This window comes from Mustela lutreola, chromosome 12 (assembly GCF_030435805.1).
Source record: "Mustela lutreola isolate mMusLut2 chromosome 12, mMusLut2.pri, whole genome shotgun sequence".
Classification (NCBI taxonomy): Eukaryota; Metazoa; Chordata; class Mammalia; order Carnivora; family Mustelidae; genus Mustela; species Mustela lutreola.
In genome coordinates, this window is record NC_081301.1 from 98,988,800 (window position 1) to 99,016,176 (window position 27,377).

The following is a 27,377-nucleotide window of genomic DNA, read 5'->3' on the forward strand; positions in this document are numbered from 1 at the left end:
CTCAGCAGGGCCATGGATGTCATACTTGCCTGATTTCCAACCACCTTTCCTGGCAAGACCAGGGGCGTTGTCCAGGCTGCAGGAAGCACTTCCCCAGAAGGGACTCAGACCCGGGACTGTGGCTCTCAGCGTTGGCCGAGTACCGTCAGGCATTGTGCCTGAGCATGCACGAGGTGCTGTAGGGGATGGTGTTCAGGGCAGCTCCCCAGACCAGAGACATGCATCACTGCGGACAGGCAGGGACGCGGCCTCTGACCTTGCCCGGATCGGAGGCCTGTGAGTGGGCTGTGGGGATACCCTGACCCAGGGGTGTGTCTGTGAGCCCTCGGAGCTCCGAGGTGCCGCGGACCTGTGATCTATGGGAGCCGCGTGCTTGCCCGACCGTGGCTGTAACACTCGCGGTCCGGTTTGTGGTCAGCGACATGGGCTGAGGCAGCAGAGCATCTGGAGGGTGAGGAATACTCCAGGTGCTTTCGGATGCCCCTCGGGATGCTGTAACTCCCGGAGGGCCATCGTCCCCCACGGCTGGGAGGGGAAGAATGCTGTCATGCTGACGCCATGGACACAGCCCAAGGAAAGGGCCTTTGGCGGGGGTCCAGTGGAGCCGCTGGGAACAGCGCAGGCTCGTCCCGGCCTCCAGCAGGCACCGCGCACCCCGCTTGGCTCTGGAGACCCCCCAGGCGGTGAGGACTCACTGGGAGCTGAGCCCCCAGGTTGGTGCCTTCCCTCCGTGCACTTGGGTCCCAGGCTCTGGTCTGTGCAACCCCTTCCCAAGGACACTGGGTCAGGTGACCCCCAGCAGCAGGGCGAGGCGCAGTCCTGGGGAGGGCACTCACTAGAAGTAAGCAAGCTTCTAGAAGATGGTCCCTGAGGAAGATGGGGAGCGGGGGCTGGGGGCCTCAGTGTGTTTACAGTCAGTGCCTGGCCTGTAATTAGGGATGCCGATGGGAAAAACACTTGCGAATTAGGAGAACTGGGGTCTCTGCACCCTGAAAAATGGGCTTCTGCCTGATGGAGAAGAGCACAGGATACTGAGGATCCCTGCTGTCGGGAACGATCTAGAGGAGCTCAAGTTGCTTCTTAAGATCATTAAACAGGGGCGCCTGGGTGGCCTCTGCCTTCGGCTCAGGTCATGATCTCAGGGTCCTGGGATCGAGTCCCGCATCGGGCTCTCTGCTCAGTGGGGAGCCTGCTTCCTCCTCTCTCTCTGCCTGCCTCTCTGCCTACTTGTGATCTCTGTCTGTCAAATAAGTAAATAAAATCTTAAAAAAAAAAATCATTAAACCTGAGCAACGGGGTGACGTTGCCTGGACCATCTCCACGCCTACCCCCGGCTCCCTGCTTAGTACCAGGTCTGCTCCCTCTGGGCGCCCCGTCCTGAGCGCCCCAGGATTCACACGGCCCGCACTCACCACTAGAGGTGCTGTGTGCAAGCCTCCATCCCAACACCCGGGGCAGGGATCAGGGACCCACACGGAAGGCCCAGACCCTGCCCAGCAAGAGCCCATGGGCCCCGGGGAGGGGCAGACAGGCTATAACCAAGGTTGGGAACCCGTGTGCTCTCAGAAGGTGAGGAGTCCGATGGCATTTCAGTGCTGATGACACGGCCCAGGGGGTGTTGTACGAGGGACTGGGGTCTTCGAATACTTCCCGGGTGCCCGGCTGCTGGTGGACAGAGACTCGGGGGCTCCAAGCATTTGAGTGTCCAGAGCTGGAGGAGAAGGTTGGGTTTTGGAGAGACGAGGAGGTGTGCTCCATGTAGAAGGAGGGGGCTGTCCGTCTACGTCACAGACACTCAACCCACACTCCTGCACCCGGGCTTGGCCGCCGGCCTCCTTGACCGTGGCTTGGAGCCAGAGACGTGGCTCTTACCATGACGCCCGAGGTGGCCTGTGTCCCCAGCCATGAGCACAGACGGCCGCTGAATTCCAGGAGTCCATTACAGCTTTTCCTTGTCTTGAAGGCTGTAGGAGAAGCCGTTTACTCGGGTGCCGGCTGACAAAACCTGTGCGGGTTCTGTGGAAACTGTGCTCTCTTGTGGGGGTCAGTGATTCTGGGTCCCTGGGAGCCTGCCCCGCCAGACCCGCAGGGAACTTCTCGAAATTCCAGTCTGAACGTGGACACGTCACCCAGGTGACCTCAAGTTCACTTCCGGGGCGACTCTGCCTGCAGGCAGGGCAGCCCCAAATGGAAGCAAAATAAGTTCTGCTTCGGGGCAGGTTCCCACAGTTCTCAGAAAGCTTCCTTCCTGCTGATGCTGCCGCGTCGGGGGAAGAGAGGTCTAGGACACGCTTGGAGTTTAACGCACATCAACGGCAGGTGTTCACAAAGTCCCGGGCAGTCGGACCGCGGTGGGGGAGGGCCCCGGGGGGCGCGGCCACAGGCACCTGTCGCGGGACGGGCGCGCGGGACAAACAGTAACGGGTCTCCCCTTCGCAGGGTGGAGAAGAGGCCGAGTTTCGAAAACGTGGAGCTGCGGCTGCGCAATTATTACTACGACGTGGTGAACTAAGGCCCCGGGCCCTCCGCGGCCTCCGGGGGACTGGGGAGCCGGGCCACGAAGCCCCCCCAGCGCCTGGATCGGGACAGCGTCCGCCTCTCTCCGCCGTCGGGGAGCCAGCCTCGCGCAGGCCGTGCTGCGACTGTCCCCCGCGTGGCTGTCCCCCGGAGCCCGCCTGAGAACACGCCCTCCGCAGAGCGCACCCTCCCCCAGAGCCCGGGAGAAGGACCGCAGGCTCGGGGGCCGCGGGTTCCTTCGTGTTTCCCGTCTGCGCAGCGTGTGGGGCAGGTCCCGCCAGCACCCGGGTCGGCCTCCGACCGTCCAGCAGCCCGGAGGCGGCCCCGCACGGCCCGGGGCTCCGCTGCCTCCGGAACCTGGCTCCCACAGGTCCCCAGACTGGGCCCTGCCCGGAAAAGCTTTCCCGGCGATGAGTGTGCTTCGAGGCTTTACAAAAGGAAGAAGAAAAAAATCAAGCTGGACCAGTCCAGCTCCTAAGCTTGTAGCCAGTTAAGGGGGAAAAAAAGTCTGTATGTTCTATTTGCTCTGTGCGTTCGGAGACACGAGACCCAGATCCTCGGGAAAGGCAGGGCTGCGGCATGAGCTGACCCGGCTGCCCCTCGCCCCCCGTGAGCCTCCCCCCTGCACACCATCCCGAGAGGCTGCTTACATGAAGATGGCGGGTGCCTGTCCCCTTGGGCCTGAGCGAGGACAGACGGCGGCGTGCAGGGGCTGTCCTCTCCACAGGGAGGTCCGAGCCCCCCTCCCCTAGAGAGATGGAGCCCCCAGAAGCCCTGACTTTCTATGTGTTCATGGCGTGGGGGGGGTGGGGACAACGCGGGGGCCAAGGTCATCTACGCGTGAGTTTCCCAAGATTGTATTAATTCAGAATAAAGCCAGACCCTGAGCCTCGCCACAAGCACGCCTGAGTGTGACCTTGGCTCAGAGACATGGCGCCGGGGATTCTCTGCTCGCTCTCTGGTCGTGCTGGAGTCACGTGCGAGCTCACGCAGATCATCAGCCCATCTGTGCCGTTCGGAAGTCAGAGGGAATTAGCTGTGCTTCTTAGGTCAGCTGAGACCCATAAGACATAAGACCCCGAGACATTTTAGAGTGTCCGTCTGGCGTCTGGCCAGGAGGGTTGTCCCTTCCGGTAACCAGGGAGGAGGTCCGGGGGACGCAGCCGTCGGCACGCTTGCTCAGCCCGAAGCAGACAGGAGTCCCTCTTCGACCTGGTAGGGAGATGCGTTTAGAACCCACCTGTGCTGTGTTTGTTTTGTTTTGTTTTGTTTTTGGAATTGTGCCGCTGGTGGATCAATCATTTTGTTGAAGAGCAGGTCCTGGCGTGCTGAGCAGATACTCAGAACAGGGGCAGCACGCATCGGAGCCCCTGACGTCAACACGCTGTGGGACACGACCGAGCGGTGGGGCCCCTCGTGGATTTGGAAGGGCTGGACGGAGCGTGGGGCCCTCTGAGCAGGAGGCCGCGCGTGGAAGGCTCCGTGAGGCGGCCGCGCGCCGTCTGGGAGGGGAGGGTCCTCACCAGGCCCTGCGGGGCTGGACCTCACGGGCGGCCGCCCTCCGCCCGGTTCTCCCTCCCCAGGCCTGAGCCCCTCCTCGTGCTGCCCTTCTGGTCCTCGTTCAGCGGGAACAAGGCAGCTTCATGGACAGACACACGGCTCAGGGCAGAGCCAGTCACGTCTGGTGCCACGTGCACACCCCGTGTCCCCACCACGGGACTGGGGGTTTCCGTAACAACCATAACCCAGTCTGTGGTGACGGGACCGCTTGTGGCTCTCATGTGAGTGTGTCCCCACGCGGGCCGTCGCCGGCCTTGGTTTTCCTACTGGACGGCAGCGTCACGGTTGCCCCAGCCCCACGACGGCCGCCCCGCCTGGACGTCCACACGCACAGGTGATGTGGGTCCTCCTGCTGGGCACTCCCCACCCCAGAGCACACGCCACCACTTCAGAAGAATGACCTTTTGTCACTGGCCTTTTCTTTTTTCTTTAACTGACTTTTTAATAAAAACTTCAAACTAGCTTTGTGATGATTTTCACGGAATACTGGAGGTTGTAACGTCAAATAAACAGTGTGAAGCAGCATCGTGAAATGTGAAATGTGGTGTTTAAAAAAAAAAAAAAAAGCTAAGTGCCCCGTTGAGTCCTAAGAGCGGCTGCACAGAGATACCTGGTAGTGGGTCTGGGGCTTCTCCTGGGCAAAGGCCTGCTGAGGAATTCCGGGGGCAGGGGGTCTGCCCAGGGAGGGCCCGATAGCCCACCTCACACCCTCCGAAGGGGGTGACGATGCTGGGAACCCCCACAGCACGGAGTGCCAAGTGGAAATGGAGCGCACTGGTCCGCTGCTCCCTGGCACCAGCCGTGGCGGGTCCCCCGCGCGGGGGGGGAGGCTCGCCCACCAACCGGTGTGGACGCCTGTGCGTGCGGACTCCCAGGCTGGGGGCCCAACTCTGAGCATGTCAGGGGAGCCTCACCTCGTGAAAGCTCGTCCCTGGAGCCGCCTCGTCCACTGGTGACATCCACCTGGTCGCCCGGCGCGCCCTGAGCCCACGGCACACGTCTGCTTGCCGGCTGGCCGTCTGTCTGGCCGGGGGCTGCCGGTCATGGCCGGTCACGGCCCCCTTGCAGGGGTCAGCGGACTGCGGGTCGCGCTTGGCGCACACACCGCTCGGCCGGGGACGGCTGCGGGAGCGACCTCGTCAGCGAGCTCTTACTCGACCAAAGCCGTGAGTCACAAGCCAAGGCCTCGCCGTCCCTGAGGTCTCGGAATGACTTAGTTTTCCATGCACGTCACGACACTGTGGAACAGTGGGGGAGAGAGCCCTGTTGCTCATAAACAGCTCTTCCTCGTTCATGGAAATTAAGTGCCCACGTCTGGGGCTGGGCATGGTCCGTGGCTGGTAGCAGGTGCTTCCCTGAGCCGCTGACGATGCCAGAGCGCGGGGGACATCGGGGCTGGGACCACTCCCCGCTCAGGCCCGGCTGCCGGAAGCCTTCCCTAAGGACGGGGGGGGGGGGGGGGGGCACCGCAGAGGCCGTGGCCGCGCACACAGGGATGGGAGGGGAACTGTTCTTGCTACATGGGCCCTTGCCACGTGTCTGTGCCAGTCAGAGTGGTTTTCACAGAGGAGGTGAGTCACCGGCCCCCAGGCTGTGAGTCTCCTGGCCTTCGTGCTCCCGAGGCTGCACAGACAGTGGCCCACATGCTCACCGCGCGTGTTCCCCGAACTGCCGCGTGCGCAGGTTCACACAGCTGCGCACTGTCCCCCGGCCACTGTCACAGCTGCGGGACGTGCACCACCGACCACCCCCACCCCACAGGAGGAGGAAACAAGATGCTTGCTGTTCATCTCTGTGCGTGTGCAACAGTGCACACGGCACGAGGGTGCAGACAGAAAGGACTGAGCCCACACACGTGCACACGCACACGCACACGCGTGGACATGCACACACATGTGGACACACGCACACACAGGCTCTCAGCCCACCGCCATCCGGGATGACTCAGCTGCCAGGCCGGCCTCCGGGACGGGCAGGACTATGCCGGGGAGACTCCTCCGGAGAGAAGCACGGCGCAGCTCCAGGCTGGCAGGGAGCACGTACCGTTTTAGTCGACTTACTCCTGCCCTCAAAGCATGTCGTCATTTGTCACTCCGGGACACTCTTCTGCTGAAAGTGAGTAGGATTCACGGCTCTCACCCCGGGGGCCTCTGAGCGCCGGCCGGTCCCTATAGCTGCACACACTGTCGGCAAACCCGGGGCCCCAAGCTGGCCCAGGGGCCCCCTGTCCTGTAGAGAGAGTGTGTGTGTGTGTGTGTGTGACCCTGTTAAACAGTGTCTGCCTCTTTGTTCCTGAGCCTCCTGTCGTCCTAATACTCCTTTCAACATGAAAACCACATTCTGTCATTCACCTCCTTGGTCACCATTTTCCCAGATCCCCCCGCGGTGTGCACACTGGGCTCCCATCCCCGGCCCTCCAGAGTTAACCCTGCTCCCCACGTCCTCCGCGCGGGGCTGGGCCTGGGGCACGCCTTCCTACTTCACCTCCCCATGACGGGTTTGTCTGTCCTGGGCCCCTCCGGGACTGCCCGCCCGCCCTGGCTCCCAGGGAGGGTGCCGGAAGCAGAGGCCCAAGATCTGGGCCGTTCTCTGCACACCTGTAGAGTGGAATTGTGGCATTGGATTTTTGCTACCAAGACCAGTCCTCCTGCCCTTGAGAAACGAGCCTAACTGGCAGAGCAAGATTGACAACGAACACTTCATCCCCGAGGCGACTCCCTGCACTGCTGAGGGAGGCCTCCCCGGCCTGGGCCCCTGGGCCCTAGGCCACCGGCGGTTCTTGGAGGCCCGCAGGAGAGAACGTCCGCAACACGAGACTAGCACGAGGCTCCGTGGGGTTCTCCTCCCTCTCCCCGCTCGGCTCTCGGGAAAGCTCCCAGCTGAGCCTCAGGGCCCGGAAATGCGGACGCCTACGTGATACCCTCCGGCAGCTTCGGCCCTGCCCTGACCGGCAGACGGGCGTGCAGAGGGCTGCATGCGGCCACCAGCGCACACGGTGGGACGCCACGGCGCTGCCCACACGCGAAAACAGCGAGCCGGCCTCGCACGCCAGACCCTGGGACTCGGCATCGAGGGCTCTGCTGCCGATCATTCACTTGCGCGTTTCAAGGCTGGCAACGTGTTTTCAGGTATAAAACGCTGTTTTAAGTCCATTTTAAGTCTAAAAATGAGCAACTTCTGAGACAGCTGTCATTATCAATGCCTCATTTTACAAACGGAAGGCCAGGATTTGGAAAAGAGCAGCAGAAACGAGGCAGACCCCTGCTTCTTCCCTCATGCCCCTGGCTCTTGGGCCTGACCTCCTAGAGAATCTTCAATGGCGCTTTCAGAATGCAGGTGCCCAGGCTTGATTCCCAGAGCACGGCCTCCTGGCCTGGAGGGCCCCGGGCATTCACGGTCTGTACAGGTGTGCCCGGAGGTAGGTTTGCGACTCTGCTCCTCGGGGCTCTGACCCTGGGCACACGGAGCCGCTCAGAATCTGGGACAAGTAGGCGAGGGTCGCGGCCAGACCTGAGTTCCGGCAGGTTGGGCTTCCCTGTTGGAGGCCGAGTGGCGTCAACCCAATATCTTCATGATGGGTCACTGAGTGGGGGCCCAGCTGTCCCACAGTGGCTCAGGGATGAGTTAGGGTCCTGAGCGCTCTCCCATGATAGAAATCTGACTCACCTGGTTTTGCTGCTAAACCTCATCGCTCCCTCTGATTCAGTTTCCACCATTTCATGGAAGAACAAGAAACCTGCAGTACGGAAAGCTCAGTGTCACGACCGGCCTGTTCGTGCTGGCTCGGCAGGTCAGGGATCAGACTGGAAACAGCTCGCGTCCTCTGATCACATTGTGTCTGCGGCGTCTGACAAAGAGGGGTCAGTTCCCGGGGGCGCTGAGGAGGCGTCGGGAGCCGTGCTCAGCCCAGGACGACAGAGAGGACACAGGCCTTGCTCGGGAGAAGAATCTGGGAGACCCCAGCCCACGGTCCCGAGCTGGGGAGGGCTCCGGGTTTGGCCCACGGGAAAGGGAATGCTGGTCGACTCCACCCTAGGTGACATCCGTGGAAAAAGTAAAGAGAGCAGGTTCACCTACGATTGTGTAACTTCTGTCGGGCCAAGTGCAGGGGCAGGCGAGTCCCGCGTCCAGAGGAGAACGCTGCTTCCCCCAGCAGCCGGCTCCGGCTGTCCTAGTCACGCTTCCAGCCCCGGAACCGGGCTACTGGGTTCCTCCTGCCACCTACAAGGGGACACGCCACCTTCTGTGTGTCTATCAACTCCCACCACCTTCCCCTCTCAAGCCAGGTGCTCAAGAAAGCAGGCAGCGGCCGGGCTCCGGAGACACAGGACCCAGGACCCAGGCGGTCTGCTCCCCGCACGTCTTTCCTTTCCCGAATCGTAGGAGGGCTGCGGCCCGGGGAACGCGGAGGGGGAGGAGGCAGCTGTCTTGAGACATCACAGATACAATTTCTTCCTCTGGGAAACTGGATGTAAACGGCGCGACTTGCACTGTCAGGATCTCTCCCAGGACCCTGGACGGGCCCATCCGGTCCCTGGGCACTGAGGACGATCGTGTTAGCTCTCGGCGAGTCGTCTGCCAACGGCCAGCAGGATAGCAAGAGCCTGAGTATTAAGACGGAGACATGGACAGACAGACCAAGGAGCAGGAGGGGGAGGACAGGCTGGAACCGGCTGCAGTGGTGTGGGCCAGGCAGACGGCAGAGGACAGAAGTCACCTGCTAGGGCCCCACTCTAGTGTGAGTTCTGCCTGTGCCCTGTCCACTCTGTCCGCTCGCCGGGGCTGACCCTGCTCGGCGCGTCGTCGTCAGGGTCTGACGAGGCCCCTCCAGCCGCCGTCCCCGCCCTCCTCCTGTCCAGGTCCCCCGCCTGTGCACGGCACCAAGGCTAGGTGCGCACAGAGGATGGAACCATGCCCGCTCCCCGTCATCCAGAGATGCCCCTGGCCCACTGCTGCGTGTCCCCGAGTCCACACGGAGACCACAGCCACTGGGCACGACTCCCAGGGCTACCCACACCATTCCTCAGAGCGTGGCTGCCGTCCAAGCCTTCGTCTAGTGAGGGGCCCCCTCTCAGACCAGACCCAGGCAGAGACTCTGGGAGGCTGCGGCGGAGACAGCGTGTGTCATCAGACTGGTCAAATAGCTCACGTTCGCTGAAGCGCCCGGCCCCGTGAGCACGTCCCCGACGTGCTTCCCGCATCCCGAGAAGCAGCAGACGAGGGTTTCAAACCCAAGCATCTTCTGGCTGTAGGACAACCTGCTGCTTGTCCTAAGTAGGGCCCCAGGAGGAGCTCTGGGGACTGAGCCCAAAAGCCTAAAGCCTGGGTCTCAGAGTCCCAGGGCCCTGGGCTCGTCCCGAAGCAGCTAGGTCAGCTCGGGGCAGCCCCTCCCAGGCTGTGCCCAGAAGCCAGAGTTCCCTGCGGTCATCACGGTCTCTGTGCGGCCGTGACCAGCCAGGTCTGTGGGGGAACCATCCCGGTCCAGTCAGCACGCTCCGGCTTTGCCCTCTGACCCTGCACGGGTTCGTCCTAATCCCACCGGGCAGACCCGGGTCGCAGCCCTGCCGGCAGCCGGCCCAGCCGCGTGATACGCTCAAGGACAGTGGGGTCAAAGGTCACCCCACACCCCACACCCCATGGTCGTCCTTCTTCGCAGGGTCAGGGTGACCCTGGGAAGGCTGTCCGGCAGGTTTATCCGCGGGAGTTTTCAACCCTGGCTCAGCCCTGTGTGTCTGCGCGTGTCTGCGCGTGTCTGCGCGTGAGAGACCGAGACAGACAAAGAACTCGGGAAGAAAGAAGAAACACCCAGCAGGAAGCTTCCAGAGCCCAGAGAAGTCGAATCTGAAGGCGCGTCCCACGCTGTTCTCGGCCCTTCGGTGGGCGAATCCCAGCCCCGACCGAGGGCCCGACGTGGCAGCAGGACCCCCACCCCCACCCCCAGAGTCCCCCGTCCCCAGGCATGGACGGCGGCTCTGGGCAGTGGCCGCTCCGAGATGGCCCTGTCCGGCCCATGCCATGTGTCCCTCGGGAGCCACCAAGTGACCACGTGCTTACACCAAGTCCTGGGCCCCCAAGCCCCGCACTGTAAGGACCTAACGCACCAGGGCGGCCAGGACAGAAGCTCAGCCCCAGATGAGCTTATTCCTGAAACCCTGGCGGGGGGGGGGCTGCCTTCCAGAACGGAATCCAGAGTCTGCTTCCCTCTGTGCCCGCGCGGGGCCTTGCCTGAGCGTGGCCGCAGCCCTCTGCAGGGAGGCGGCTTGCCCCCCGCCCGGCCCCCATGGGACTGGCCTCCCAGGCGTTCAGCCTCTCTCAGGAAGGGGAAGGGGAAAGAGGGCAGGTGGGCGGGGCCTCGGCCGGAGGGGGCCGGCCTGGCCATGGGGTGCGTCTCCCCTACCCCGTGAGCGCCCACTAGGTGGCAGCCCCCCCACCCCGGGCAGGAGCTCCCCTGTCCTGGCCCGGAGCCCACATCAGGCCTCTCCGCGCAGGGGCCTGAAAGCCAGCCGCAGGCACCCCTGGAAATCGGGTTTCGACAGGTGTAAAAGGACGTCGTCAGGAATTTATGCTCAAAGTGAGCGGCCGGCAGCCGGCTCCTCCGTTCAGGGCAGCAAGTGCTAGTCTTTCCACTCGATCCTGGCCAGCACACGGGATACGACAGGTGTCTTTAAGTGCTCCTGCTGAAGGTCTGCCCGGCACGCGTGCCTTCCTGCCAGCCTGACCGCGGCGCGTGCTCACTGTGAGCGGGGGTCGGGGGGGCTGCGCATTTGCCGGAGCTGGGGCCCCTGGGAGCCCCGGGAACAGGAGGACATGTGAGGCGTCCCTGGAGACGGCCACCGGGACCGCAGCAATCCTGGGGCCCCTACATGGGGCTCGAAGAGTCCAGGCCTTTGAGGGAGGGATAGTCTGGAAGCCACGGCCGGACCACACAGTCTACACTGTTGGTAGGATTCTACACACTTCCTGAAAGCGGGTCCAAGCTGTCTCCCAGGCGGCAACGGAGTCCCCCAAACCCACCGTGGCCTGGGACAGGGTGGATGTCCACGTGGATGGACACGGTGGGCCGCAGCTGCCGGAGCTCGACCCCGCTGCCCGCCGGGCCCTCTGCCCCCGCCTGGGAGTCACAGGCCAAGGCCATCTCCCGCCTTCTCTGGGTTCCCAGACAAGAAGCAAAGCCAAGACCAGTCCCCCCGCGACCCCCAGGAAAACACCTGAGAAAGGTCAGGAAGAGTGGCCGCGGGAACGCTACGGAATTCTGCAGGATCGCTCGCCTCCTGGCAGCCCAGGGGTCCGCACTCGGGGGTCAGGGACAGAGACCCCAGACGTGTTTTGTCTCCAGCTCTTCCCACACTCGGGCATGCCGCCATGGAGAGTTCCAGGGCACACACTGGGGAGCTGAGTACCAGCCGCGTCACTTCCCAGCCAAGTTCCCGGCCATGCGCAGGGAAGACCGGGCTCAGAGCCCAAGCTTGTGTTCCCCACGGCGAGGCCAGAGCTCCCGCACCGGACAGAGGCGGACACGGTGGGCGGGGTGGGGGGCGGCAGACGTGCAGGCAGAGGCCAGACCTGCTCTACCAGCTCCCAGGAGAGCAGAGTGGGCCTCACGGAGGGGGCGTCAGTCCACACTGGTTTCTGTCTCTGCGCGACTGGACCTGGAGAGTTCACGGGCTGGCTCTTTCCCACCACGCAGAGGACGTCCACGCGCCGCCCACTCAGCCCTGCGGGCTCGGGCTCCAGCCTCTGTTTCAAGACACGACCCCGCCCGTGGCCGACCAACTAAAGCTTCACCAGAGCGAGTCGTGCTTTGCCACGATCTTCACCCCGTGGGTGGCTCAAAGCGTTTTAAAAGTCGGTATCAAAGACCACCAGGTGGCTTTCCACGTTGCATGCCGACACGGACGCTTCAGCGGCCCGGCTGCGTTAGAAAAGCATGATTTCCTGGTACTGGGGTCACTTTTCCTTTTCTTGCAGTGGACACACCCCCCACTGTGAGTTTCTCTAAGAGACCGACCCAGAGCTGTGAGCAAGAGGGCGAGGGACTGGCCCTGCCCTGGGGTCCGGCCCTGTGTGCCAGCCCGGCTTTCTGGCCACGCGGCCCTTGGCCCCGCAGGGGGGTCAGCTGTGTGTGCGGGAGCGGCGGAGGGTCAGCTGTGTGTGCGGGAGCAGCAGGACGTCCCCCTTCCGGCTGTCACCTGCCTCCTGACATCACAGCCTCTGCCACCTGCCGCATCAGTGTTTCCAGTGGGCGCTGTGTTCCAACACGTCCTCAGGCTGTGCCCCCCAGCACCGCAACCCTGCGGGACAGCCCAGCGGGGCTCCGTCTCTGTCTCTGTGCCGGCCCTGTTCAGAGCCTGCCCTGCCGGAAGCCCCCAGTGCCCGCAGCCGCAGTGCTCAGGGCTGTCAGTGACCGGACACTTACCGGCTCAGCCAACACTTGCCGTGCTCACTCCCATTTCTGGAGAATGGACTCTTCTCTCTTTCTGGAAACCGGAGAAATTCCTCTTTACCTTTCAAGTTCCAAACGAGTCTTTTCTGTTATGAATCTGCCTTTTTCAACAAAGCCGCACGTCTTGCTTGCAGGGCTCTGTCACCGCAGGACCCCAGTTTGACCCAGGACAACCGTGAACTTGAAGCTTCCAAAGTCGGAGATGTCCCTTTCCGTTACAGACCTCCCTGGCCGCTCGCCGGGTGTCGGCTGTGCAAAGCCACTCCGGGCAAAGACGGAAGTTCACCCTTCTCGTGCGCGCGGCCAGCTTCAGACGCAAAGACAAGAAGTCGTTCCGAGTGCGGTTTGTGTTTCGGAGCTGGTTCACGCCCTCTTACGACGACAGCCGGGACGCCGCGAGAAGCTCCGCCGCTCACGTCCACCCCGCGTGGGCACGTTGCAGGGGTGCCTTCGGCCCGCCGGGGGGAGGGGGACCTGTGCCTTCGGCCCGCCGGGGGGAGGGGGACCCAAGGAGAAGGCGCGATGGGTCTCCCCGCCCTTCCCTCGCCTCCTGCGCCATCGGTTTCCGAGGACGTGGCGGCTGATGCAGGGACATTCCGGGTGAGAAGGGGCAGGACGGGGTGTCTCCGAGAAGGCCACTGCCTTCTGTCTGCGCCTGGAGTGCGTCCGGGACAAGGAGACGGGTCCCTGGGACGTTGCACTTGTGGGGGGTGTGACCCTGGGGGACACCAGTTGTGTGTGGGATCTCTGCTCACGTGCACGCCCAGGTCCTGGGAACGTCACTTAGATCCAGTGACTAAGGAGTTCGAAATCCTCAGCATGTTAAAGCCAACGGGTCCCTTCTGGGTGTCGGACCATGTGACTGGGTGTTGGACCATGTGACTGCAGGGCCACACAGCCGTGAGGCCAGCCCTGCCGAGAAGGCGACGTTCTCACAAGCGGCCCCGTCCTCCTGAATTGATCGCGTCCCCCGGACTTCCTCTCCTCCTGGAATCCTGGCAAATGCCCGAGGAGACGTCCGGGGCTCGCCGGCAACAGCTCCTCTCTCGGACTCATTCCTCCGTCCTCGTGAGCGAGCGGTGGGGACAGCTCGGCCGTTCCGGGAGGCCTCCTCCTGTCCCTCCTGCCCTCCTGTCCCGTCTGTGGGGCTCGTGAGCCACAGAGGGAGGCGTGTCAACGGCTGTTTTATAAACTTCGCAGGTCTTCGGTTCTTTCTCGTACCAACCTCTTCTTGGCTGTGAGTAGTTTGTATTCTCCAGCCCCTTGGACGGTCTACATCTAACTCTGAGTCTGCTATGCGGGCTTTGCCGGGGGTGGGGGCTGCTGGGCTGCTACATTTTCACGGTGATGGTTCTCCAGTGTCTGGCGACGCTGGGCGCTCCGCTCCCCCGCCTGTCTGCGGACCCGTGACTGGCACAACTCTTCTAGCTCTGGTACATGTTGTCGGGGGGAACGTGTCTGTGAGAGCACAGTGCGGCAACGTGGGGTGAGGGGCAGGTGCCAACCGGGTCCCTCCGGCGGCCTCGCCTCTACACGGGCTGTGCCCTGTGGCTCCTGGGCCGGTGACCCCGTCCCCGTGCGGCCAACAGGCCTGACGTTCGGACGGCTGGTTCGCGCTCCAACACGGTCGGATTCCTTGTGGGGAACCCCCAGACCTGGATGTCTGTGCAATCCCTCCTCACTCATTCCGGCACGGTTCTAGGAAGGGACTCGCACACCCTCGCGCTCTGCGTGGGAACAGAACCCCCGTCCGCGGCTTCCAGAGGAAGTCTCGGCTCCAAAGGCCACACGCGGCGGTGGCGATGAGTGTGGCCAGGGGACACGTCATTCCTTTATTCTCCCTAAGTGGACCTCCGGACTTCAAAGGGACTGTTTCCAGAAAAGACCGGGCTAAGCTCCAGTCTTGGCCTCTGTGGATCGTGTCAGCATTGAGGCTGTAAGTCAGTCCGTTCTTGGCATTTTATCACAAGAAGGACGACACGGCCTTTTTCTGCTGGGCGCGCAGCTGCTTTTCCTCACTGTGCGGAGCAAACGGCAGGCGGGCGGGCGGCGTGGACCTGCCGCCCCGTTTCTGATCTAGAAATAAGTCAGAACACAAAGATGTGCAAATACCTGATATTCTTAAAATAGTCCTGTGTGTCTTGGTGGTTTTTTCTTTCCTTAAGGGTGCTTGAGTTTCTGCCAAGGGTTGAGGAAGTGAGAGTTTTGAACTGGTCTGTCCGCTTCTCTCGGGAGAGGATGGTTCTTTTTTTAAGGGTTTCTGAGAGGGAAACTGAATTTCTTCCTCCTAAGGGACTCAGTTTTGCATGAACCCAACTCCCTGCACTACTAACTACTCTTAGTGCCATGGCTGCTAATCCTAATAGTAAACTCCAGACACAGCCCCCAGAGGTCTGTAGCGGGAAGCCCTTTTCCCAGGCTCTGGGCGGTCCCTGGCTGTATCTCCCTCCAGCTCGGGACCAGGGCGCCCCACGCTGCTCTCTCTGTCCCGTTATAAATATTCCAGAAGGACCCTGGATGTTCCATCTCAAGCGCCACGATGCACTTCGGGGTGGTCACTGTTCTGGGTAATCCGGAGTCAAACTCCCGAGAACCCCCACAGCAGGGATCAGCTCTTGGTTACCCCCTGTCCACGTGGAGGCGCTCAGGAACAGCACCTCGGCCTGTGCTGGCCGTCCCCATGGGTCTCCAGGGGTGTCACTGAAGCCACAGGACGGAAACGCAGCCCAGAGCACCGCCGGGCAGAGGAAGGCGGTATCTGGGGAGGCCTCCCCCCACCAGAGGCCCCCAGGGTCTTCTGATCTGCTCACCCCGCGACACAGCCAGCCCACCTAAGATGCACACATTTCCTAAGAGCTCGGTGGTGGCGTCTGGGGTCTCAGCCGTGCTGCTCATCCCGCATGTTTGGCCCCAGGATGAGATCGGACCCCAGCCGCTCCGCAGGGGGTCACTGCCCGTCCACAGGACCCCACCCGGGTCACCTCTGCCCCAGCCTCTAACTGCGAGGCTCGGGTTCCCTGGACATCACGGCAGGGGACTCACGCAGCTTCTACTCTTCCCTCCAGCTGCCCGGGCCTGGACTGCCTCTGCAGGATTCCCCTGTGTGTGTGCCAGGCACTTGGAGGTCACCGTGTCCTCGCTATGCCTGGCGTGCCCTCCACGGTGGGACGGGGCTGGGACACACCCGTGCACTCCTGCGCCGACGGCACCCGTGGGCGGACAGCTCCTCCCTGGGTGGCCAGCTGGCGCTGGCGAGGGTACATCCACGTGCACACAGCTAACGCTGTCTACAGAATTTAAGGAACAAACCACATCCAGCCACGCAGGTGACCAGGTGAATGACTGCTGGAGGGGAACAGAGCCGCGGGACCTCACTGCAGCCGTGCCACGGGGGAGCCAGGGCTCTGAGCATCCGTGCTCTCCGGCCGTCACTAACACGCCCGCCCGGCACGACTTCTGGTGAAGGCACGTTCACCGCAGGCTGTCTTCTGGTCCCTGCAGGCTCTGGGCCCTTTATTCCCCCCAGAGAGCGCCGTTCTGTAAATCATCCATCCAACACAAGAGTAAATGGACCTGTCCATCGAGGGAAGGAGTTTCTGTTCCCAGGTTCGTCTGACCTCCGGGAAATCTGGTCGAATTTCAGGAACATGATTCACTCTGGGCCCCAAAGGCACTGCTCTCTCCAGGACTCTGGCAGCCCCCCTCTCCGCCCGCCACTCCAGGAACACCCCGTTCCTGTGCGGGGCCCCGCAGTCCTCCTGGGGGTGTGAGGTGGGTCGCACTCGCCCGGGCCAGCAGCGGCACCCGGATACCCTCGGGGGGCGGGGGGTCCTCGGCCAGGGCAGGTGGTGCGGGGCTGGCCAGATGCCTGGCTGAGAGCAAGGCCCCACCTGCCGGCTCACGCTCCTGAGGGACAGGCTTTATGTTTTCAGGGCAAGTTGAAGCTCCGTGTGTTCGCGGGTGTGGTGGGGAGTGTGGAGGCAGAGCCCTCCAAGGACCCGGGGCTGGACCTTTGGTTCACACAGACCAGGTGCCAGGAAGCCAGGCAGATCTGCCGGGAGCAGTTTCTTCGTGGCCAACTGGCAGAGAGGAGCAAGGGCCGACCCTCGCCGGGGCCACCGAGCCGTCTCAGAGCGGACCGTCCACCCAGGGCCCTGATCCCTCTGCCACTGTGGGAAGTCAGGGACCCAGAGCAGGTGCAGCCGCCTCCCCCTCGGAGAGCCCCCAGTACCCCCGAGGGCATCTACCTCCACTGTGATTCCAGAGCAGGAAACCATCAGCCTGAGCTGTGTGCTTCAGGGAAGGCTCACGCGGCCAGGCACGAGGGGCAGAAGAGGTCCCCAGGCCCCCGGTAGAGGCTACTAGTGTGGCGGCTGCGCCAAGCCCTGCTCCCGCCATTCGTGCGCCGGCCGCCTGGCCCTGTGGACATCGGGACTTCCACTAAGGCTGCTGCAGAGAGCCCCCTGCCTCCCGAGCACTGCGGTGGAAGCAGCGGACACAGCCCAGCAGGTCCCCTTCTGCTCGAAATCACAGGCGCGCACCTCATCACACTGAGACGAAATCACGCCCAGAATCCCCCTGCGAGGGCGTTTGGGGCCAGTGGTTGCTTCCTGGCCTGCGCCCGTGGGGATGGCCAACCAGAAAGAGATCAAATTGTGACGCGTCATATTTACTAAAAATGGCAATTTAAAATGCCATGAACGTGTGTTTCGAACAGATAGTGAATCCAGACAAAAGAAGAATTTAGCCCCGTTTCCCCGGCTTCTTTCTCCCATAGAAAACAGCATCACCCACTGGCTCAGATGGGGAGCGGGTGAGCCACAGCCCAGGGGCCAAAGCCAGCACTCTGCCTGCCGTGGTCCGTCAAGTTTTACAAGAACTCGTTCACTCACATTGCTCCGCAGCCAGTTTCCAGGTTGTAACCACAGGGGTGGGGGTTGAAATGCAGAGTGTCTGACCTTGGACCCGAAATGATTTTCTACCTGGTCCGTCAGGTGTGAGTCGGCTTGGCCCTGATCTGTGCCCTTGAGCCTGAAGCTGCGTCCAGAGGTCCTGGGATGTAACGACTGGGAAGCCCGTGCCACTCGGGAGGCACGACCACCTGTAGCCTCCTGGCCTCCCCCACTGCCTGGCCAGTGTTCGCTCGTGGAAGAGAGAGCATGGGCGCCAAGCTCACACCCGGGGAAAGAGCGTGTGCACCATGACTCCTGCTGGGCCGGCCGGCATCCCGGAGCACCAGCACATCCCAGAGATGGGCCCCCTGCTCCTAGGAAGCACAGCTGCGGCCTCTGTTCCCATGGGTGCTGGGGCGTCTCTGAATCACAAGACCTGCCTGGACCACGGGCTGCGGGACGGAGACCCCAGCAGCTTGGGAAGGGCCCTACCTTACCGGAGAACCAAAGCACAAGCTGGTTCCTGCTTCAGAAGGTTTAGCTCGGCCGCGATGCTGTACCCTGGCACGTCCATCCCCATCTCGGGTGTGAACGGTTCCCTGGGTGCAGACAGAGCCACGTCGTTGGGCTTGCTGTCATCTCGTGCAAAAAGGTGGGTCTGAAAAGGCTGAGTGGCGAGGAGACCCTGAGGCTCGGTTTATGCCAGAGCTCCAGTCAGTCTGGGCACCTGACGTTCCAGGGGAGGAGAGCAGGCAGAGCCGGGGAGCCGGGCTAGGGACAGTTGGCCTGGGCTGGAGCGACTCTGATGCCCCCCTCTTGGTTGGTAGCTGCCCCCAGCCCCCTTTCTCTTCCTCTGGCCCCCACCGCTGGCCTTGGGGCCTCTCCGTCTTCCCCTGTCCCAGCCAGGCAGTGCTCGAACCTGCTCTCCCTGTGCCCTTCCAGTGCTCCCCCCCCAGAGGCCCCGCTGCTGTGTGGGAGGCTGGGGGCACACCCCAGACCAGAGAATGAGTCTCAATCCAACCTTCCTGGGACTGCGTCAGGCATGGACATTATAGAACTCTCTGTCAGAGACATTTGAGGGGTCTCTGCTGGTGGCCTCTGGGGAAGGGTGTCCTTGCTGCGGAGAGAGACAGAGGCCGGGACGGCGCCTCCCCTTTTCCTGCCTGTGGACAGCTTGCGGGGCACTATCGGGCACAGGAAGATGGACAGAACCCGCATTCTCGGTGGTACCAGGAGACGAATTAATCAACTCTGGAATCACCTGACTCCAGAATTTGCGCTACATGAGAAAACGCACTTCCCCTGCCATCCAGAGATGCCGAATTCATTTGTGTGTCACTTGTGGCTCATGTCCCTGCAGCTCCAACCGGCGCTGGAGCGCCTGCCGCCTCGCAAATGCCCCCACGGACCCCCGCCTTCCCTCTGTCCCCGGCCACCGCCTTCCCTGCAAGCCTCAGGTGCCGCGGGGAGCCTTACACCACCCCCAGCGTGAACCCGCTCCCTGAAGCCCCGGCGGGCACGTGCGCCCCCGAGAAGCCCCACGCCCTGCCGGCCTGCGCCCCCACCTTCTCCTGCCGGGTCCGAAGGTGACCCTAATCTGAGTCGGACTTCTGCTTCTAGTAGGAATGAACAGGGTCACCAGAAACGGAACGCCCGCTGGGCGTGGGAGAAAAGCTGGATAGAGACGTGGGTCCAGGGTGCCGGGGAAGTGCCAGCACATTCGAGAATTGCCAGGCCGGATCCCGGGGAAGACGGGGACAGCCCAGGCCAGCTCAGCTCAGTGGCTCTTTCCCAGGGGACCTTTCCCACTTCACGGACAGCACCTGACAGACAGGGTGGCGTATCCCATGGACTAACTGAAGCCAGGTCTGAACAGGGTATGAAGCCACGGGAACATTGGCCGGAGTGAAAGACCTGAGTTTTCTTCAGATGTGGCTGGGTCTGTGGGAAAGCTGCATGGAGCTGTGGGAAAACCCAGAGCTGGCTCACGCCGTGCACGCGCCCCGCAGATCCAAATGTCAAAGACAAGACAAGACCATTCTCAGACAAAAATGTAAGAGGATAAATTCTTGGACATGGGACGGAGAAAGACGCATGCAACAGACCCAAAAAAGCACTACCCACAAACAAGAAGACTTGGCAACTTGCTCTATGATACTGGTCAGACCCTCTGGTCCCCAAGAGCACTAGTAAGAAGGGGAGAGATAATCAGTCAGAAGGCGACAGGCGGCATCCGCATGCACCGACCTTCCCAAGGCTCTGTCCTGGTGTGTAGAAGGGCGTCCTACCAACGAACAGAACAACTGACCATCAAACAGAAAACTGAGCCAGAGCGCATACGCACACAGTAAACCCACGAGCAGCTGCTTCACGGATCGCCACGCGAGCAACGGCCAAAACTGAGCGCGCCAGGGCACTGGTTGGACGTGTAGTGACAGGGCTCTCGGGGCTGCGGGAAGGCCCGTCGACCAGCTTTGGAAGGCAGCTCAGTATCGTTCACTAAAGCCAAGGACAGAGTCTGTGTGGGAACCGCCACGTCCAGCAGCGAGCGTGTTCCCAGCAGAACCGCGCGGACCCGCGCTGCAGGGGTCAGCACAGCGGCACTCAGCGCGCCGTGTTTGTTCCAGCCCCGAACTGAGCACAGAAGTACCGCAAGGAGAGGGACGGGTGTGTGAGGTGTGTGAGCGGACAGCAAGGAAAAGGAATGATCTGCCGCTAAAGACAGCCAGCCCGAGACCACAGAGTACTCACCGCACCACGCTTTCATGGAGACAAGCATCAGAGCCAGCAGAGCTCAACCACAGCATTCCATCGCTAAAGAAAGCAAGAAAGTGATTTCCATCAAAGGCAGGATAATTGTTACCTTTAGGGGCAGGGACACAAGCAGGGGAGGTCCTGGGAGCGGCTGCACGGTCCTTCTGGCCCCGGGGCCTGGCTGTGCAGGTATTTACGTGCTGATACGTTATCTGGCTCTGCACCAGTTTTTGACTGTGCTTTATATTTCACAATAAGTGCAAGATAAAAGGAGAATCTGCTCTTGGCCCCACTCAGTGCAGCCTGCGTGGCTGGCCTGGCTTCTGACTGTCCGCACTCGGGATTCACACACAGACACACAGCACAGAGCCCAGCCCTGCTTTTCCTTCCGGACACCTTGGATCTCCTCCCCGCTCATGTGTCCACATTCGGTTCCGGTCCCCGGACCTTAGCACACCCGCCACCGCTCGGGATCCAGTCGCAAGCCCTTCTGTGCGTGGGTCTTAACTATGCTATTTACTCCTAATCTTGCAATGAATCGGTGATTCACTCAACGCTTTCTTCTGACCAGTGCTTTGATGAGTCATTTTATCTTCTCTCATCTCAGAGCGGTGTTTGTAAATGGTACCGTCTCAATTATCCGCCCCGTGCAGCCCGCCACGCTACCATCTCAGGGGTGCAGATGGTGATGACTGGCGCTCCTGACTCAGCATCGGGGTTGGGCACCGTGATCGCTGGGGTTGGAGCCCGGGCTGGTCCCTGCACCCCGCCGGGGCTGGCTGGGTGTTCTGCTCCGCACACCGTCTTCCCGGCACTGCAGCCGGGCCTCTTCTCATGATACTCGCGGCTGCAGACACTGTTCCAGACACTGCTGGCTAACGTCCTGCAGGCCAAAGCCGGGTGCCTGGTCGCAGTGATTCGGAGGGGACAACACCAGGGTGTGAATACCAGGGCTCAGTAGCGCCCATCACAGCACATACGCGGGCATCATCGTAATACATGTACAAGAGTAGAGTCAGTATGTTTAGGAATACAAATACAGGGGACCATTCAGACGCGCATAATCAGGGATACTTACAGCAATGGGAAGACTTAGCAGGTTTGGATACATTTTTTCCTTCTTTGACACTTTGACCAGTAATTCACCAAAGACCAAAGCTCTGTGACTTGAGGACTCATTCACAGCATCACTGGTTACAAAGTTTCCCAAGAGTAGGTGTTTTCCTGGATACTGTAACTCTCATCTACTTGAGAAGTGGCAGTTTTAAGTGGGTGAGAGTTCGAGCCCCAGGGATGTATCACGAAAGGATAAAGCCCCTCCAAAACACATTCCAAGTGAGCTGAGCAATCAAGGTGCTGATTGTTGCCCAAGGTCTAGGGGCTCTGGCCGCCTTCCTGAAGCCTGGCTCTGATTCAACACCTCTCCTGAGTTTCTCAGAGCATCCTTCCCTATCAAACCGCCCCACTGCTAGAATCACGTCTGGGTATTTGCAATCCCACTGTTAGAATCACTGAATGTGGAGGAACGACTAGGACATCCACTGGAACAAATCAGAACACGAGAGCCCAGCACTGAGGTTTCATTGTCAGACCAGGGCACGGCGTAGTCTGGGTGGAAAGTACCCGTGCCGCACAAAACTCCGAATCACGAGTCCGCAGTCACCGGGGGCGACTTCCTGGAAACGCGCAGGCGCCTCTCCTCCCTGCCTCCACCACTAGCGGTGTGACTCCCGCGCCGGGAAACCCTGCTAACGGGCGGGGAGCTCCAGGTTGCCTGCCTCCTCTTCTGAACAGCTCTGGGCTGCTGGGCTCCTCCTCTTTGGGGGGAGTTCTGTGGAGCGGCCACCCGGTGTGCACCTGCCCGCCTCCTTGAGGTGGTGTGGTCGCAACCCAGGACGCTGCCACCGGCATCCTATTTTGTGTTCCATACAAGCAACTGCTTCCTGAATAACGCCAGTAGAAGTGTTTAAATAAGAAAATAAGGTGCTTTAAAAGACCTTTCATTTGGCCAAACTGGTGACGGCTTACTAGGTGCCAGATGCTCTATTTATGACCCGACTTGACCCTCGCAGTGTCTGGCAAGAAGCATCCCGGTGCCCATTTCACAGGCCTGCAAACCAAGGTCCAGAGAGGTGGGTCACGTGGGCAAGACTGCACAGCCAGCAGGACCAGGAAGCAGGACCAAGTCAGCCTTTTGGCCAGAAGCCTAGTGCCCTCCCTCCGTGTACGGCCATTCCCAGCACGGCACCCAGCCCAGAACTCAGATGTTAGCCTGGGCTCGTGTCTAGAGGAGTCCTGTCCCCTAGAAAGAGAATGCAAGTCACAAATGTGAGCCACTTGGTGAATTTTGAATCGCCTATAGCCACACTGCAAAACCCAAACAAAGTAAAATTAGTTTTAATAACATTTTATCTGACTCAATATAAGGAAATAGTATTTCCAACATGTAGCCAGTGTAAAACATTACTAGCCAGATATGGCAATTTTTTTTTTTTTTAAACCGTGCAGCCATCTGGGTTGGGACTGGCCACATTTCAAACAGCACCAGCTGTGTGGGCTACTGGCCACCCTACCGGACAGTGCAGATTCTAGTCCTTTGAGGTGTCAGGGTTTCTCAAACTGTGTTCAAACCAATGTCAACTGTAGAGATGTCTTTGTTCTCCAAGCACACGAGGAAAGAAATCAGACGTGATAGAAATCAGTCGACAGTAAAGCACCCTCCCTCCCCACTAAATGCTCACAACGTCCCCAGCACAGTGTGGGCTGCAGGCAGGGTTGTCTCCAGGCACCAGGATTCCATTGACTCAAAAACACAGAAGTCCTGGTACCTTTGGGAGAAACATACCTGAGAACACTGTTTCCAACAACTGCTCCGATCCACCTGAAAAACTGATTTTTTCTGAAAGGAAAAAAGGGGGAAAGCCTGCTGCCTTGGAATCTAAGAAAGAAAGTGTTTCTTGTTTTTGTTTGTTTGATTTGTTTTGTGCAGCTGGGAGCTGTTTGGGAAAAGAAAATCCATCTGCTATTTGCTAAGAACGATTCGTCCTCAGGTAGAGACCCGACCGGGCTCACTAAACACCAGCAGTAAGGCTGACGAAGGTCGGCTTTGATTCTGATTAGGGAAACTATCGTCACAGGGACAGTGGTCAGGTCACATGGCCCTGCTGTGTGTTTTCAGGGCTTTACTTGCGCGCCGCATGGTGGGCGCACAAGAGGGAATGGAAACACCACAGCATTATTCGTCGACACTGAACCCCGGTTCCCGACAGCGAGAGACGGCTCTGCCAGGAGAAGCCCTCTTCCAGCCTCCTCAGAGAGGTCCGAGGTGAAAGTCAGGCTCGCATTAGAGACGGGCAGGGCAAAGTGGCCGCAGGGTCGCACCCCAGGGAGGACGATCCTGGGGCTCCCATCACACACCTGTCACCACGACGGACGGCGGGCAGCTGCAGTCGTGCCCTGAGCACCGCTAGGTGCCGGTTCTGTGTGCTCAGTCCCACTGTCCTGCTGTGCCCGAGCTGAGCCTCGGGGACACGGAGCGGGGGTCCCAGGCACCTGTAGGACTCTGTGCGGCCGACTTGGTGGTATTCGTTACACAGCCATGGGGAACACACGCAGGGACCACAGGGTCCGGGAAGTGGGGCATCCATGCCAGGCCCTTCCCTGCACACCCGAGTCCGCCAGAGCTTCGGGGACAGGCACTCCATGCTTCGCTCTGACAGCCCGTCCACAATTAGTGGATAAACTCTGCACTGACTATTTCCCAAACCAACCACTGAGTGGACTGGTGAAAGAGCCCTGCCCTCTTCACTCCACCGCAGGGCAGTGATGACCTGCTCTAGGCCGGATCTTGCTAAGCTGTGTCATTTTTGAGCAAGCCGAATTTTCTCAGAAGGCACTTGCAGACACGAGCGCACCTCAAGGCTGAAGCTTTGCTTTGGGGTGCTGTGCTGGGGGGCGGGGAGCAACCGCGGCTGGCTGTCCCCGAGCCATCACACGTGCACGCTGGCCGCACACCGGGCTGTCAGGGTCGTGACTGGCACACCACGCGGCCGTCCCCAGCTCAGCCAGGAGCAGGTGTGCGCTTGCCTGAATGGGCTGCTCTGTCTGCTTTCTCAGGGCCCGCCTCCACCTCGGGGTCCACAGGGGCCTGCGCATCCCTGGACTCAACACTAAGACATTGACTCACCCAGCTCTGGGGGCCAGCAGGGTGGGCTGGCAGGCTGGAAATTCAGGTAGAACTTGACTCTGCAGGGATGGATCTGGAATATGTAGGGACGACCAGCAAACTGGAAACACAGACAGGGTTTCTATGGGGTGGCCTAGAGGCAGAATTTCCTCCTTCCTCTGGGAACCTCCGGTTGGCTTTGAAGGCCTTCAACTGATTGGATGAGGCCCACCCACGTAGATCTGCTTTACTCAAAGTCTGCCGATGTGTTCATCACATCTAGAGAAATATCTTCCTGGTGACCTAGACTGGTGTTTGGCCAAACAGCTGGGCACTGCAGCTAACCAAGGAGACAAAATTAACTTCCCAATCATAAGACCATTTAAAGCAATATTACTGGAATAACAGCCTGAAGTTTATGGCTCAGTACTTACTCCCTTGAAAGCGCAGGGCGGAGAAAGATACGGGAACAAAGTGTCACTGGAAGCCTGGTTCACCGAGGAGCCACGCGACTGTGCTGCTTCTCTGGTAAAACCTTCCGTTTTACCAGAGTCCTCAGTCAGAAGAACAAAAACAAAACCAGATTCTGTAGTGCTGATCACAGCTCCGGCCGCCCGAGCCCGAGTGGGGCGGGTCACCAGCTCACCGTGACCGTGTAAAATCGCAGAGACAGCTCGGCATTGCTACTCAAGTCACAGGCTTGTGGTGCCGGTTCTGTGTCCTATGAGATGCTCTAACATAAATACGCAGCTTTTAGGTAACAAGGGTTGTTCACGTCATATTCCGCATCACTTTGGGAAATTCTGCTTGACTCCAAGGAGAGATCCGTTGCAGCAAATCTCATCCAATGTCAGTACAGAGAGAGTTTTGTTTTGCTTGTCAAATGTGATTTTTACCTCGGGTACATGTTTTGAAAGTGGTCCTGGGAAACTTATCCAATTTCTCCGATGGAAGACTTGCCCCCACATATTTGAATTTATCATGAGGAGAAAAACCCAAAATTAGAACTAAGAACATATAAAATGTGGGTAGCTGAGGCTTCCCCCAATCTTTAGCAGGGGAGAACAGGATCTGGGAAGCCCCAAGCTAGACGGGCTCACCCCGTGGGTTCTGGTGGGTCCTGGAGCCCAGCTGGGCTGGGAAGGGGGTTCTGAGCAGCAGCTGCATAGGGGTCTGCACGCATGGCCTCTGGCCTGTGCGGGACTGAGACTACCCGGTGGGCTGCATCCCACAGCCTTGGCCTCAGTGGAGGCCCAGCGGCCCCCAGGGAAAGGCCCGTGGTCGACCCTCACATGTGACCCCGCGCCGTGCACTCTCCCGCGGCTGGGGCTTCCTGCCGTAAGTGCGCACGAGGAAGCTTCAGGAGGTCCATCGTCACTCGCGAACCACCTGCTGGTCCCCAGTGTCTGTGGCGGGGCCTGACCCGAGGGAGGCGTGAGGACCCCCCGCTCACGAGGGGAGAGGCGGCAGCAAGGCCATATGGCAGATGAACTTAGGGGACGCAAGATGTCCCAGAAGGCATCTTTGGAAAATCCACGCTGTCCCCCAGTCCGAGGATGGTGTGCGGGGAGGGACACGGGGACCTCTCGTCGCTCCCCAAGCCCTGAGGCCCGAGAAGGAGCCGGCGCCGGGCTATAGGCCGCCTCTGGTGTGGGGCTGCTCTGCCAGGCCCAGACTCCCCATGTACGTTTCCAAGAGAGGCCGTCCTGTCTTTGCCCTTCCTGTGTCTTGTTGTGCCTTTTTGTTTCTCCCAGATTGGATGAGGGAAGCCCACGTACCGTGCACTCCTGTCCTGTCCCAGACGCACAGTTTCCGCTCGGAGATTTAGGTAGGAGGGAGGAGTGTGAGACAGGCTCTCCTCGCTTCCGCGAGAGTCAAGCAGGCCCCTTGGTTGTCCACACGGTGGTCCTCGCCATGCCCTGGATTCCTTCAGGAGCCTCCTAAATCTCTTCCTTCTGGATTGGATTTCGTGAACTAAGAGCAGTGCGGAGAGGGAAGGAGCCAGCCAGACACGTGGACAGAGAGCTGGGGAGGAAACAGCGGGAAAGTCTAAGAAGGACCCACTGGAAGCCGACCTTCAGCTCTGGACACAGTCAGACGAGAGGCTGCGCAGTTATCACAGACACCACCTGGGTCGCTGCGGCAGCTCGGCCACCATATGAGCTCACGACGTCCGTGTCTGGGTCTGGGCAGCCGCCCCCACGGTCCTGCCCCCCAGCCGGCAGGGGGTGGGTCCGGGTCTGGGTCTGGGCAGCCGCCCCCACGGTCCTGCCCCCCAGCCGGCAGGGGGTGGGCAGCAGCCGACATCCACTTTCCCTCCCATCTCACCGTCAGAACTCGGTCCCATGGTGCCACCCGGCAGCCGGGAGAAGGGGCCACGCAGTCTCCAGTCCACATGCCCAGTTCAGCCTCTGAGGGTTTCAAAAGGAAGAGAGGCCGAGTGGACATGGGGAGGGCCGGCCTTCACCACCTGCTCTCGTATATCCCTTCACCGATTCCCCTGAAGAAGCAGAGCTGACCGGGCCGCCGTGGCACTGGACGCAGGGGAGCAGGTGCCCCTGGCTGCGAGTCCTGGTTTCCATGGCAACTGCACCACCCGGCAGGGGTGGCCACAGTGTCATCTCTTTCTTCTGCACCTTTGTTACTTGCTAATATCCGGATGGAGTCTGTTAAACGGCCGGTCCGACGGGGGCCCAGATCAAAGGGCGAGCTCGTGGGCGGCTCTCGCCAGCCTTTGTACATAGGTGCAAGCGAGTTTATTCCTGGCACAGGGGCAGCCCTGCTTGTAACGCGCGATCTTCCCTCACGTCTGTTGGGGCCCGTAGATCCCCAGAAGGAGCTTCGCCGTCCCCATTTTGTAGATGAGCAGCAGACAGGCTTGACCGGAAATCGAGAGTTCTTATTTCTTGGGCTATTTCAACCGGAACAGATGCTTACTGTCCACCTCCCGCTCCCAGCAGAGTAACAAGATGCCGGGGAAAGGGAGGGAGGGGAAGGTGCTTCCGTGTGCGGAACCGACACACCGGCTGTCGCAGCGCGTCTGCGG

At 60.7% G+C, this 27,377-nt stretch overlaps 1 protein-coding gene across 4 annotated transcripts in view; it reads left to right on the forward strand.

The window, feature by feature from the left end:
• Positions 1–4,602, forward strand: part of SYK (spleen associated tyrosine kinase) — a 67,605-nt gene extending 63,003 nt beyond the window's left edge. For all 4 annotated transcript variants that reach the window (XR_009346686.1, XM_059143576.1, XM_059143574.1 and 1 more), the window contains one exon: positions 2,440–4,602. Coding sequence is in view for 3 of the 4 variants with exons in the window: in XM_059143576.1 (XP_058999559.1) it covers positions 2,440–2,512 (73 nt within the window). In the remaining variant the exon portion in view is untranslated. The remainder of the gene's footprint in view (positions 1–2,439) is intronic.
• The last annotated feature ends 22,775 nt before the right edge of the window (positions 4,603–27,377 follow it).